Source organism: Typopeltis vanoorti, chromosome 15 (assembly GCF_054136105.1).
Source record: "Typopeltis vanoorti isolate ZY-2024b chromosome 15, IOZ_Tvanoo_1.0, whole genome shotgun sequence".
NCBI classification, from domain to species: Eukaryota; Metazoa; Arthropoda; class Arachnida; order Uropygi; family Thelyphonidae; genus Typopeltis; species Typopeltis vanoorti.
In genome coordinates, this window is record NC_143563.1 from 81529432 (window position 1) to 81544297 (window position 14866).

General features: G+C 36.0%; 1 protein-coding gene across 4 annotated transcripts in view; it reads left to right on the plus strand.

The window, feature by feature from the left end:
- Positions 1 to 1753: 1753 nt before the first annotated feature.
- The window catches only part of LOC150098931 (cytoplasmic aconitate hydratase-like), a 373379-nt gene continuing 360266 nt past the window's right edge, over positions 1754 to 14866 (plus strand). For 2 of the 4 annotated variants that reach the window (XM_090405006.1, XM_090405010.1), the window contains exon 1: positions 1987 to 2044. In XM_090405006.1, coding sequence (XP_090261132.1) covers positions 2002 to 2044 — 43 coding nt within the window. In that variant the 5' untranslated portion in view covers positions 1987 to 2001. Of the gene's footprint in view, positions 1869 to 1986; positions 2045 to 2249; positions 2307 to 14866 lie in introns of those variants that run through there. The other 2 variants (XM_090405009.1, XM_090405007.1) reach the window with 2 other exon arrangements.

Sequence of the window (14866 nt, forward strand, 5' to 3'; positions counted from 1 at the left end):
ATATGTGTGTGTGTGTGTGTGTGTGTGTGTGTGTGTAGAAGATAATATATATAGGAGAGTGAACACTTCTACTTTACCAATGATCTTGTGCTATAATTCATATCTATTTATTATTTATGTAATTTATTTAAGAATTATTTAAACATGGCATTCTTTTTGAAGACTATTTTAGCGGAATATTTAGTTGTAGTGATTACTCCTACCAGCTTAATTAAGATTCATTAGCTTCTGAAAGTTAGAAACTTTTAATGGTTGCAACTTATATCTAAAATAATTATGTATATTTATTATTATTAGTTTATTATTTCGATGCAGGGTCTTCATACTTAGTAATTTTTGGTACTTGCGAAAGTACCTGGTAACGTCATCGTTTTATGCACACTTGTCTAGTCACAAACGAAATTACAAATAAATGAAAAATACGGAATTGTTATTATTACTATCTAAATTTGAAACTTGAGCTCAATATCAGAGAAGGATAGAGACTAGCTGCTAATTGTTCGTTCATCAAAAAATTAGGACTAAAGGAGCTGCTCAACTTCCTTTGGAGGATAAAATAGGAGTTGGAGGATTTATTTGTATTTGATTATTTTGTTATCTAAATTGTTGCAATTTGATAATGACTGTTGCTGTCAAGAAAAGTGTATAGAGAATTAATACACACTACTAAACCTGTACACATGCTTAAGTTCTATCATTGCAAGCTGTTAATATTTATATATCGACATGAATCAATAAATATTCACAAATAAATTATAGCAATTTTCCTCTCAGTTTCTTTTGATCAGTGTCACTTATGGCTTATCAGCCGATCATCTTTCCATTACAAGCTGTAACTATATCATTTTTACAGTATTGAGAACTGTATAATGAATTATCTTATCCCATTTCTGGTAATAGGGTTTTCCCTCCTGGAAAACTCTCGTTTTTCATCCCATAAAAATAGGAGAATTTGCTAGATGAACGCATGTGGTTAAACAGACTAGCACAGAGCATTTGTTGTTTCAGCCATAGTTCCAAAGAATAACAACATTTTCATCTTTAATGGTAATCCCAATTGTCTCTTAGAGCCAAGTAACTTGGCTTCGTAGAAACCTAATTCAAATTGCGATAGGCGGTTAATTCTATTATACATTCTCCTTGTCTGTCAATTCATGTATTCTGTGGCCAAATTAACATTTCAAAGACACCAATAAATATATCATTATTTATTGGTGTCTTTCATTGAACTGAACTAGAATTCACGCTGAATTGTAGTTCAGTTCATTTAGGTATTCATTTTTACTTAATTATATACTCAAAACTTACCGTGGGCTCGGAAAATTTAGGACATTTCTTATGCAAAACATAATAAAAGCACAAGATTTACACACTTTATTTTAACAGGTGTGAGTGTAAAAGTGTTGACATTCAGGAATGAAATGCAGTTTTTTTTTTTTTCCTGTACAAGGCAAAGATGAACCATGAAATCTTTGCATACCATGCTAGCTAGAGAGAGAATACATGATAATAAGTTTATTCTTTCTCTGCCAATCCATAATCTGTCGTGTGTGGAATTACCATAGAAAAAAATATGAAGTGATTGCTCTGGCTATCCTTTTGCATAGTACTTAACTTTTTGTTAGTACGTGATCACTAGACAGCAGGTCGTACATTTAAGTATAAAGATAAATAATTATTCATCGGATGAATCACTGATGCGAGTTTTTCTTTTGGAGGCACAGTGAATCTTGATATTCTAGAAAATCGTTGTTTTGATCAAGATACTCACATGAGACCACGTAACCAATAGAAATCTATGTGCTCAATAAGAGGCGTCTAAGCGACCGAGAACGTGAGTGTTTGCTGACGCAGAATGGCGGCTGCAGGTGAGTTGCATTTTTGCATCGAAGTATGTAAATATTTGAAAAGTATCATTCTTGGACATTTTTAATATTATAAGGATTCTAGGCATGTAACTGTAGTTTATAACATCACATAGCAACTGGCTGACAATAGCTAATGTTTTCTTTTCCGCTTCTTACCAAGAATTATCGGAAGAAAAGTAAAAAATTATTTTACTTAAAATATTGCTTAAAATTTTAACTGTTTATGAAATGTGTTTTAAGTTCCCCGTGTAATTAGTGTACTGCCTGATTTTAGTTTATGCTTACTTATTGCTTTGGAATTACCTTCCCGCACACGTCACTTTTCCCCTCTCCTCTTCTAAAGTGTTTCTCTTCATATGTCTTGAACAGGACTCTGAACTTTAAAACTAGTTTTACATTCTATGGAATCTGATGCACTTTTGTTTCTGAAACCTGAAAGTAGGCCTTACTTTTTTTTATCCCTCTCGAGTTTTAGTTTTTTTGCGCGCTAATTAAACAGCATAGCTTAATGAAAAATTTTAATTACTTAATGTATTTGGTAAGAAGAAAAAAAACAATTTCAATTATTAATCCCTCCCCACCCACACACTTCTGCCTCTCGCATCCTCGTTTATTAAAAAAAATCGACACAAATGATCCATCAGTTTTGAATGTAATAATATACCTGTAGATGATAACAAATAACACTTCAAATATTCAAAAAAGGGAAAATATATTTCTCCCCCCATTACTATTTATTTTTTTATATACTATACAGATTTTTCTGCATAATATCCAAAGGAAATAATATATGTAAATAAAGAAGATTAATTAATATAAAATAGTTGCTTTGAGTTTGCATTTTATTTTTTGTAATTTAATTTTATTATTTAATTTAATTTAATTTAATTTAATTTTATTTTATTTTTTTGGAAAATTTTCTGTATATGTATTTTATATTTTCTTTGACATATATAATTTGTAGTTAATATGAAATTGCTCAGGATATATACACACACACACACCTAATTTAATCATTCTGATTGGCATGATATAGGTTTCATTATAGTTTGGGTTGCAGTGTGGTTCTAGACTAAAGAAGTTTTTTTTCTAGTTTGCTTGAGGTTTTTTTTTTTTTTCCCACCAGTTGCTGAGTTAGCTAGGCTCTGGTGCAAAGATTTTTTTTTCTCTCTCTCTCTTCCTTCCTGGGAACTTTAACACTTACTACATCCCCAAATAATTGACCATAGAACTTGCACTATTGTAGCTAACACTCTTATTGTTGTCTACAGTTGTTAGCTGTAGAATCAGAAGATGGTGAGAGTTGTCTGTCATATTCTCACTCCTAATGTACTGAAAATTATTGCTAGCACTGTGATTAGGTATAGGAGGTACTCTCAAATGAAAAGTTATTAATTGAAGTGCTGCTTCACTCCTTTGTAATTGATGATATTCTTTTTGCCTTTATTATTATTTTTCAGGAAATAAAATTTATACTCAATATTAATTATAATAACTTTTAATTAATACTTCCTATATTTTGGCAATGATATATTGCCATCATTAAGGATCACAAAACGTGTATGCAGGCGCTAACACTAGGTAAATGAAGCTGAAAAAGAAACTTTTTGCCTTTGTTTAACCTCCCCCCCCCCCCACTCTTCTCTTCTAATTCATTTCACTTACTTGCCACCTTCCAAGTTAACAAAAAAAAAAAAAAAATTCTCAGTCCTTTGCTCACTAAAAGTATCATGTAATAATAATAAAAATAAAAAAATAATAACAATAAAAATAGGGATGTTTGTTCTCCTTCTTCCTCTCTCATCATGCACTGTAATAAAAAAATCTTATTTCATGATATATATTTGAAACAAATTTACATTTCCACATATAGAGGAGACAAAACTGGTGAAATGATTGCAATCCAAATCAAGTGCACTATGTAGGGAACACTGTAAACCTGTACACAGTTTGCATATTTTTGTTCTTTCACAAAATTTATTCATTATTATTTTTTTAACTCTTGCTACTCACATTCTCTTATCTTGACCCTTCTCATTAACTTCTCTCTCTCTCTCAGCATTTTCCCCAGTGCTATTTTCATTAATAATCCATTTTATTAGTGATGTCTTTGAATTCTCTTTTCTGCATTTTTTATATAATACTTGCAATGTTGCTGCCTTTTTTTTTCCCCCTCCCCAAAAGTGATTCTTTGAATTATCTAAAGATAATTCAAAGCTAGATAACTATTTAATTCAGAAAACTAGGTCTTCTTGCCAAATGCTGAACTTCACCTGCCTCAAGGATGTTCAGTTAGGATGTATCTTCATTTTATCCATTAACTTAATGATTACCCAACTGCTTAGTTATTGGATAAAATTAAGATATCCATATCCTATAGCGATTTGTAATCCAGTGGTAAATGAATTGCACTATGTTGCTAATTGGAGACCTGAAGTGGCTTAAAGATGCATGTTTAGTTTCCATGGTTTGATGATATAAATCTTAGTCAAAGTAGCGCAATTGGAAGAACAACGGTACATTGTGCCCTTCGATTCCTATCGTAATGGGAGGAATCTTTATATGGACTTTTTCAATTGAAGGCGAGTTAGCCGATCTCATACGGAGGTAGCAGGGTTTTTCATCTTGCATACAGACAAATCGGCCCTTCAGAACACACGCAATTTACAGACAAAAAATACTTGTTGTGGTGGGAGGTAGATGGCGCTGATGTAGTTGATTTGTAGTTGAAGTTCGGTAGTAGTGGAGAAGGAGAGTTGTACAATAGGTGTCCTCCTGCGATGCGTCTTCGGACTCCTTGGAGGTGTCACGAATAATAATAATAATAATAAAAAATAATAATAATAACTATAGTCTTCATGTTCAATAGGTTTATGACATTTCCTGGGATGGAATTCACATTAAATAAATATATATATATATATATAACGTTCTGAGTTTTCAATATAATCAGAAAGCATACCATTTAAGCACTTTGTCCAAGTAAACATGATTTTCCCTTCCTGTTTTCTAAAGTATTTTGGTTCTTTGAGGAACCAAAATACCATAGTGAACATCCTCCACATACAAAGCAATAACAAGAAAGATGTAAAACTAGCAAAGGAAGTGCACAAATATTGTCTCAGTAACACTAATTATATGAAAAAGGAAGATCAAACTGGTGATTTTTAAATAATAATTGCATATATAAGCAGTATGAATGAAAAGAGTAACTGCAGTATTTAATGCTAAAATATATGAAGCTAAAGCATTGTTAAATGGAATGTAATTTTAATTTAGTGATTGGACAAATTTCAGAATAGATCTTAGATGAACTTACTATTCTGAAACTTTGTCAAAGACAATAAATCTTAATAAATAAACAGACAAGACGAGAAAGAAAAAAGTAGAGGAATTTTTTTGAATCATCAGAAATTGGCAGCTGGTAATAATGAGGAAGGGAAAACTGATTCTTTTTGAGATCTGAATAATCAAGTAGGAAGTGAATTTCAAATTTATGAAGTGTTTTTGTTAGATTTAGAGGAAAGGGAAGGAATGATTTGTAAAAATGTGTTAAATTTTTTCTCAGGACATAATATTTTTCATAACTAAGATGTTTCAGCAAAGATGGGCATAAATTCTTGTGGAGGATGAGATTAATGACTAATAATGCAAATTTATTCCCTTGCACCATTGAACATGAAGTTGAACTGGTCCAACATCATTGGCTCCTAAATATTGGATATCTTGATATTTGCTTTCAAATAATCTATCATTATAAATAATATATCATAATTAAAATTCTCGCATCATTTTTTTTCTCCTTTTTTTTAAATTTAATTTAATAATAATGAACAAATTTATGATGTTCTTATGAGTGTGGTAGACATTGAGATGTTAAAATTATTAACAGTATCTTTTCCAATTTTAATAAATAACTTCTAATTTTTAAAATTCATTGTTGTGCAGTAAAAATACTGGTAACTACTGCACATATAATAATAATCAGATTAAGCTTAGAATTCAACACAGTTCAACAAGAATAGAAATTGTCTGTTTCGGACTTTTAATTCTCATTGGGAGTAAGGACATCCTGAATTTCTTAATGGCTCCAGTTTCCTTTCTAAAGAAATGGGCCTCCATAGCTTAAATGTATATAAGAAACAGTGACATAATTGAGTATTGTTTCTGTGACAAAATACTTCTTAATTATATGCTTCCTCCACAGAGATGACCACAGAGTGTGTTCTACTATTGTGAATTGCTTTGTGGATTCAAATCTTCCTGAAGGGAAGATTTGAATAGACTTTTTACTTGAACAAAAGAGTGGGGTTGTAGTTTTAATATCAATAAGTGCATGGTGTTACATTTTGGAGTGCAGGGCTGTGTACTATATCGATGGTGCTGTACTGCAGGAAGTGGATGAGATTAGAGATTTGGGAGGGATGGTTGACAGTAGACTGAAGTTTAGAGGGCATATAGCTAGTGTTGCAAAGGTTGCACATCGTAGTGCTATGATAAGAAGTACTCTAACATGTAAGGATAAGGAAGTGGTTGTGCCACTGGTCAGATCACACTTGGACTATTGTGCTCAGATCTGGTCATCTGGTTTTCAATGTGATGTGGAGTCATTGGAGAGGTTCCAGAGGCAAGTGACTAAAGACAATATTAGGACTTTGGAATGCTGGCTTTGGAGAGAGGTTGAAGAAATGCAGATTGTAGCGTTTGGTGGTAGGAGGAAAAGAGGTGATATGATAGAGACGTTTAAGTTATTGAGAGGATTTTATCAGATTAATCCAGAAGGTATTATAAAAAGAGTAGAAGGTGAGAGGGAAAGAAACAGAGGTCATTCTTGGAAGTTATGTAAAAGTGTGGTGAAGAAGGGTGTGAGGAATAGATTTTTTACATGGAGAATTGTCAGTGTATGGAATGCATTGCCAGAATATGTTGTTAATGCTAGGAGTATTAAGGAGTATTCCTTAATATTAGGAATATTAAGGACAGTGCCTTATACAGTGGCACAACCACTTCCATATCCTTGCATGCTTGAGTACTTCTTATCATAGCAAAACTATGATGTGCAACACTAGCTATATGCCCTCAGTCTACTGTCAACCATATTTATCATATAGAATCTTAAAATATGTTGTCAGTTAAATGAACCTCTCACGATAAGTCTGTCAACTCTATGGAGAGTGTAATAATAATAATAATTATATTGGTTCAGTCTTTGGTGGGTGAGACAAAATAGGTGAATTACTTTATGGATTATGTATTCAGTCTTTGGTGGGTGAGACAGCCAATGACATCACATATTTACTCTAATAGACTCAATACAGACCTATATGGAAGAATTGCTATCAGCAAAGATTTGTGAAATCACACAAGTGAGTAAACTGAATAAATATCAGCCATATAAGTGCACTAGTATTTACATAGTTGTGTGTGTGTGTGTGTGTGTGTGTGTGTGTGTATATATATATATATATATATACACACACACACACACACACACACACACACACACACATCTGTTTACTTGAAAAACTCTTCTAGTATACCATGTTGTTGTTGCCTTGTCCTTTGAAGAGTCTTAGATGTTTCCATGTGCTCCCTGAACTGTTTTGTCTATGTTGATGAGTTTGTTTGTATAGAGCTGTTGTTTAGGATTAGGGTCTATTGTTTGCAAGGCTGCTGTAAAAAAGATAGGTAAAAATGTGAGTGGGTGTCAGCTCAGTATTAGGGCAGTTGTTGCAGTTTCTATATGTTCTCGTATCATCTGTATTGGCCTTCATTTCTCTATAATGTCCCGTTCATAGTCTTGCTATCGTGCTGGAGGTCTTTCTGTAGCATTGATTTTGGGAATTTGATGTTGCATCGCTGCTTTCAGTGGAATTAGTCTAGCTTTTGCTAGTGCGTTAGCATCAGCAAGAGTTATCATGTCATTTTCTTGGTTGAGTTCTCTCAACCAAGAAATAGAGGCCGTCAGGATCAGATTTTCATTTTACAACAGATAGTTGAGAAATCATGGGAATATAACAAAAATCTGTATTTAAATTTTGTAGATCTGAAAAAAGGCATATGACAAGGTGCCAAGAGAAAAGCTATTCAAAACGCTACAGTTGCATGGTGTCAGTTCGGCATTATATCAAGCAATACTTAGTCTTTATTTGAGTTGTAAGTCAGCAGTTAGAATTGAAGGACGTACAGGAAGATGGTTTTTCATCAGGTGATAAAATTCATCTTCCACCTTTAAATATTCACAAAACCATCCATGCTGGAATTCAGATCTATAACCTTTTGTTTGGGAAATATTTTATTTCCCTTCATTTATAGTAGATATGCTTCAGGACCTTTTTCTGTTCTGTCATGATCTCATTTTAGATTTTAAGTAGTATTATGTCCACCAAAGATATTAGAGGACACTATTAACAGTATAGTCAAATCTTAATAATTAAGAATCAGCTCTCTCTCTCTCTCTAGTTTGTAACTTTCCCATGTCTGTGTGTATTTATTTCTGACCCACAAATGAAGGATCACAAGACAGCATGTTGGTGACGAGTGGCCTTGGTAAGAAGAAACGTGTTGACACATTTTTAGAATAGGTGAAAGTTATATTTTTTGAGGAAGACAGAATGAGGGAATATTATTATTCAGACCTCCATGGAGTCAAAAGACTCATCGTGGGAGATCCTTCCTAAGAAACACAAAGTCTATCATACCACTCCTTAAACTCATTGACCGTTCTCGCTCTCACCACTCCATCAGGCAATGCATTCCACCCTCCATGCAAAGAAACCACTCTCACCCTCTTGCTCACAGTTTCCTTTCGTAACTTACAGGGATGGCCTCTTGTCATCACTCCTTCCCACTGTTCAACCAAGCGAAAGAACACCCCAGTGGCAACCCTGTAAGATGTTCCAGAGAATCGAGGTAAATGGGATGAATGAGGAGAAGAAGTTGACTGACAGTTGCTGTTCTTACAGTTTTGAAAGAAAGTGGAGGAATGATAGTGACTAATTCACTATCATTCCTCCACTTGGAAAGTACATGTAGAAGAGGCAAAAGGCAGAAACTCATCTCTGAGAGGAGATTAATGTGATTATGTTAGAGGTTTCTGATTGTCCTCTTTTGAAGAGCATTGAGTAATGCTAGAAGCATTGGATATATACCTTAAATGTGTGAATAGCATTCCATGTTTAGGCAGATTTAATATTTACAATGTTGTTAGTTGTATAGGTGAAAAGTGTTGCACTGTGTGGAAAGTATACAGTTTTCTGAGGCTGCAGAAGTTAAAGCTGAGTTGTGCTGGGGGCTGGAGGGTGCAGGTTAATCCAAGAAGTTTATGCTGGGAAAGGCTGGAGGGTGCAGGTTAATCCAAGAAGAGAAATCTGATCCAGTTTTGATATATGAGTGTTCTGAAAAACGAGAGGAAATTATACTGGATTTCATTTTAGTAACATTTTAAGTTCACAAGGTTATCCTTACCCATTGAATAGTAAGTAGAACAGAATTTAAGGCATTTATTATGGATCTATATCATGTCATATATTTGAGTGACTAAAGAGGAAGTTAGCATCCCACTTACAAAAGGTTGAAAGTACTTCTAGACCAATCAAATGCCTTTAGAACTGTCAAGAACAACCATGCAAGTTTTTCCAAACCTTTCCATGGTTGACTCCAAAGATAAGTGATGAATGCTAGAATATGCATCGTAACACACACAATCAATTGGGAAAGCCTCCCCTTATCTTGTGCAACAGATCCAATAGAAGGGTTTCCAGGGCAAATTATTATTATTTAGGCCTCCAAGGAGTCAAAAGACTCATCACGGTAGGTCTCTCCTAGGAAACACAAAGTATGTCATACCACTTCTTAAACTCATTGACCGTTTTTGCTCTCATCACTATCAGGCAATGCATTCCACGGTTCATCCACCCTCCATGCAAAGAAACCACTCCACTTCTTCCTGCTGTTTCACCAAGCGAAAGAACTCCCCAGTGTCAACCCTATAACTACCTCTCAACAGTTTAAAAGTCTCAATCATATCACCTATCCTTCTTCTATCTACCAAACTCTGCAGTCCACATTCTCTCAGCTGATCTTCATAACTAACATTGTACAGTCCTGAAACCATCTTTGTTATCCGCTTTTGTACCCTTTCCAGAGTTAATTTATCCCCTTCAAATCCTGGGGACCAAATCTGAGAACAATAGTCGAAGTGTGGTCTGATCAGAGACTTATACAACGGAATGATATCTCTTTTATCTCTGCAGGTCAGCATCCTTCTCATTATTGCAGCAATTCTCTGTGTTACCTTCACCACCTTTACAATATGTCCCCTGAATTTCAGGTTTCTATCAATCATCAACCCAGATTTCTTGTCTCCCCTACTTCCTCCAGTACAGCTCCTCCAATAGAGCATGCGGCGGCATCCCATTGATGTGTCCTAAACCTCAAAACCTTACATTTTGTTGCATTAAACCGACATCCCCATTCATCTGCCCATCTCTCTAGTTTATTCTGATCCTCTTGCAGGGCTACAACATCTGCAATATTACTAATAACCCTTCCCAGCTTCGCATCATCTGCAAACAACTGAATATTCACCTGCAATCCACTGACGATGTCATTGATATAAAGGTTAAACAATCTAGGTCCCAGTAGTACTGATCCTTGTGGGATCCCACTTGTAACCTTCTGCCTCCTTGAAACTGCCCCACCATACACAACTCTCTGATACCTATTGGACCACCAATCCTGAATTCATTTGACCAATCTGACATTTAAATCCATGTGCTACTTAAATATCAGCTTATCATGCGAACCCTGTCAAATGTCTTCGCTAAATCCAAGAAAATGGCAGTATATGCCTTTCCCCCTCATTAACTGCTCTTGTAACTTTATTATAAAGGCTAGCATATTACTAAAACAAGAGCACCCCTTCACAGATCCATGTTGACTCTCACAGATAACATTACCCTCATCTGCCCAATGCTGTATATAGTTCCTAACTAATTTCTCTAAGATCTTAACAACTAGATGACACCTGATGACACACAAACTAGCCTATAATCAGGCACTTCCAGTCTGCTACCACCCTTATGCAATGGCACTATCCTACCTTCCTTCCATTCCCTTGGGCACCTTTCGTGTAGCCAGACTTTCATTGAAAAGGCAGGTCAAAGGAGCTGTCAGTTCTTTAGCACATTCTCTCAAAACTTGTGATGAAATACCATCCAGTCCCACAGCTTTACTGCCATCCAGAGTACTCAGTATTTGGAACGCATTCTCCTTCTGCACCTCTAAACCTCAAACTTGCCCTATCCCTCTAATATTAAAATTTACTCCTCCAGGATGAAATACACCATTAAAGTGTTCATTGAACAGTTCCACCATATCCTCTGCATCACTCACTCTATTCCCATTTTTATCTCGCAATGGAGGTAGTCCGATAAAGGGCTACACGGTCTGTAGTGTTTTCAGAGAGCTCCCAAAAGCTAAGTATAATTTTGAGTGAAAATTAGAGTATAGGTTTAAATCATAATGTAATATTGTCTAATTTTGGTAGCATGTTGTGTCTGTGTGATTTTGGTGTGAATTCCGTTTTATTTGATTTAGTATTTTAACGATGCATTTCATAGATTAGCACATGGCACCAATGCGACATAAGATAATGGCTTCCAAAAATACGACGCCTTTGTTCAAAAACTGTAATGTGAGAGAGTTTGCCCAATGTGATGTGTGTGGGATGTATGCATTCCCGAATGAGGCTGGAGTTTGGATTGAAAGTGATAGTGGTGGGAGAATGTGCAGAAAGTGTAAGCAAAGTGAGGAGTTGAAGTATGTGTCAGGTTGTGAGACAGTTATGGTTGAAGAAAGCCAGAATGTGAGTGAAAATAGTGGCTTTGATAGGGAATTGCGATGTACAAGATGGCCATGAGAGCAGTGATCAAAGAAAGAGTGAAAGCAACCGTACAGAGAGAGAAAATGGTTTAAATGATAAAAAAAAATGGGGAATTATTTGTAGGAAATGAGATTGCTAGGTTGTGCACAGTTATACAAAATGCGCAGCAGCAATTAGAGCACCTGCAAAACTCTTTCCAGAGTGATTCGGCTAACATAAATACACAAGTGTTTGAAAGGAAAAATAAGCGTAAGAGTGGGAGAGTTTCTGAAATGAAGGAAAGAGTGTTGTATGGTGACTCTTATTAAGAGGAGAGATAGATGGGAGTTTAACTAAATCGTACTTACTGGGTGCGAAATTTAAGGATGTAAGTGAGAGTATTAGAGCGCAAAAACAGAGGGTGAAAGAATTGATAGTTGTGGCAGGTACGAATGAATTGAAAGGAGATAAATTTTTTATGAGAGAGGACTTGAAGGTATTGTTAAAAGTAGCAAAAAAAAAGAGTGACAGTTAGAATGGTGAGTCTGTTGATACGGTATGACAGAGAGGAGTTTAGATGGAGGGCCATAATCGCAAATGACATTATGCGCAGGTTATGCAGACAGCGTGGTGCGGAATTCGTGGATGTGTGGAATGAGTTTGATGGGCGTAAGGATTTATACAAGATGGATGGCCTGCATTTGAATGGACTTGGTGTGCGGAGACTGGAAAAATTGTTGCTGAATGAAGTGAAAATGGATGTGCAGAACCAGGGAAACTAGAACTACCAAGGAGGTGGGGGATAGTGGATATGCGGACATCAGTGAGACAGTTGAGTGTAAGAATGTATATAATATACCCGAGCCAGTACTAAGTACAAAAAATCGGAATGGGATAGTTAGAATATCGCATCAAGATAGGGGTTGGACAAAGGGATCACTGCATTTCATGTATACTAATGCCAGGAGTATTAGGAACAAGAAGGAAGAATTTTTGGCCTTGATTGGCTCTTCCTGGCCACAGGTTATTGGCATTAAGAAATTCCGTCAGCCAATAACCTGTGGTTATTGGCTGATATAGTTATTGGATAGAATGTGTAGCTTATAGTGTGATTAGGAGGGACAGAGAGAATAAAATGGGCGGGATTTGTTATTCATGATAGCTGATGAACTGCAGCCAAGGAGAATTGAAGCTGTATCGCAAGATAGTGAAAATTGCTCATTTGAGGCTATTTGAGGAGTGAGATTGAGACTGGCAGAATAAAATATACAGTTGGGTGCTGCTATAGACCAGGTGATGGAATAGATGGTGGAGATAGTATGCATTAACAAATTGATGAAATGAATGGAAGGAGGGTAATTATTATCGGGGATTTCAACTATGGTAACATTGATTGGAAGGAGAAAAGGACACATGTGAGGAAGGAAATGGATTTTATTCAGTTATTAAGGGATAACTATCTGAGACAGCATGTAATTGAAAATACTAGGGGTGTGAGAGTGCTTGACCTGGTAATAGCATCTCAGAATTTGACTGTAATGAATATGACCATGTTGCCACCTATTGGTGAGAGTGATCATAAGGTCTTGACCTAGGAGGTGGCTAAAGGTGTGAAATTTTCGATTAAGACAGGGTATATGTGGAATTACCATGCTGGCAAGTATGACAAGCTTAGGAGATTGCTTGGATCAGTGACATGGCATGTTCAATTGCAAGGGCTGGATGTCGATAGAGCATGGGAAGTGGTCAAGGAGCATTTACAGGAGGTTATGGCTGATTGTATACTTAGGGTCTGAATAGTAAAACAAGTAGGGGTTAAATGGATGAATAACACCATTAAGCTTGAGCTGCAAAAAAAGAAACAACTGTGGAGGAAATATAAAGAAAGAGGTGATCTGCAGGCACATGAACGGTATAAAGTGCAGGCCAGAAGGGTAACGAGTGTGGTAAAAAAAAAAGCAAAAGCAGATTATGAAAGGAAACTAGCTATGCAAGCTAAAGAGAATCCCAAACACTTCTTTCAGTATGCTGCAAGCAAGAAAAAAACTGTACACGGCAAAATGATTTTAAGGAATAACAGTGGTAAGGAGGTAACTGAATCAGTCGATATAGTGCAGTTACTGAGCGAGCACTTTGCAAAAGTATATCATCCAGGTGGTGACATTGAAAAAATGAAGGAACCATTAGTTTATAAGGCAATTATGTTGAATGAAATGGAGGTGAATAGTCTATTACAGAACCTTAATGTGAATACATCTGTGGTATTGGATGGTATATCGGCACGGGTCTTGCGTGAAGCGGCTAAAGAATTATCAGTGCCCTTGACCATGTTGTTTAATCTGAGTCTTGGGTCTGGTTTAGTCCCAAAGGTGTGGAAAGAGGGGAAAATAGTTCCACTGCATAAAGGAGAATTCAAGGCCACGGTTGCAAATTACCGACTGATCAGCATATCAAGAGTCGTTGTCAAGGTCTTGGAGAAAGTAGTCAAGGGAATAATACAGGAATGGATTTCATAAAATAAGATACTGTACGGGGGCAGCATGGCTTTGTGAAAGGTAGATCATGCCTCAGTAACTTGCTCCAGTTTTATAACACAGTGACGGCTGAACTGGATAAGCTTAATGGGTTTACAGTGATACTGCTGGACCTGGCAAAGCATTTGACAGGATACCACATGGAATTCTAATCCGTAAACTACAACATATGGGAATGGATATAGGGTTGGTGAGATGGATAGGTGGGTGGTTATTGGAGAGATATCAAAGAGTAGTTTATTCAGGAGTAGTCCAAAAGACAGCCTGTGACTAGTGGTGTCTGCAGGGTTCTGTTCTTGGACCACTGCTGTTTAATTTGTTCATTAATGATATAGGGAAGGATCTAAGAGGAACAGTTTATTTGTTCGCTGATGATGCAAAGTTGGATAGTGCAATAGTGAATGCAGAAGATATCAAAATCTTGCAGGACGACTTGGATAGATTGGAGTTCTGGACTAAGGAGAATGGATGTCAATTTAATGTGACAAAATATAAGGTTATGCATTTTGTGGTGAAAGGATTAGCAGCAGTATACCACATTGGTGGAACTGTACTCCAAGAGATCGATGAGGCCAGGGACTTTGGAGTGTTGGTGGATA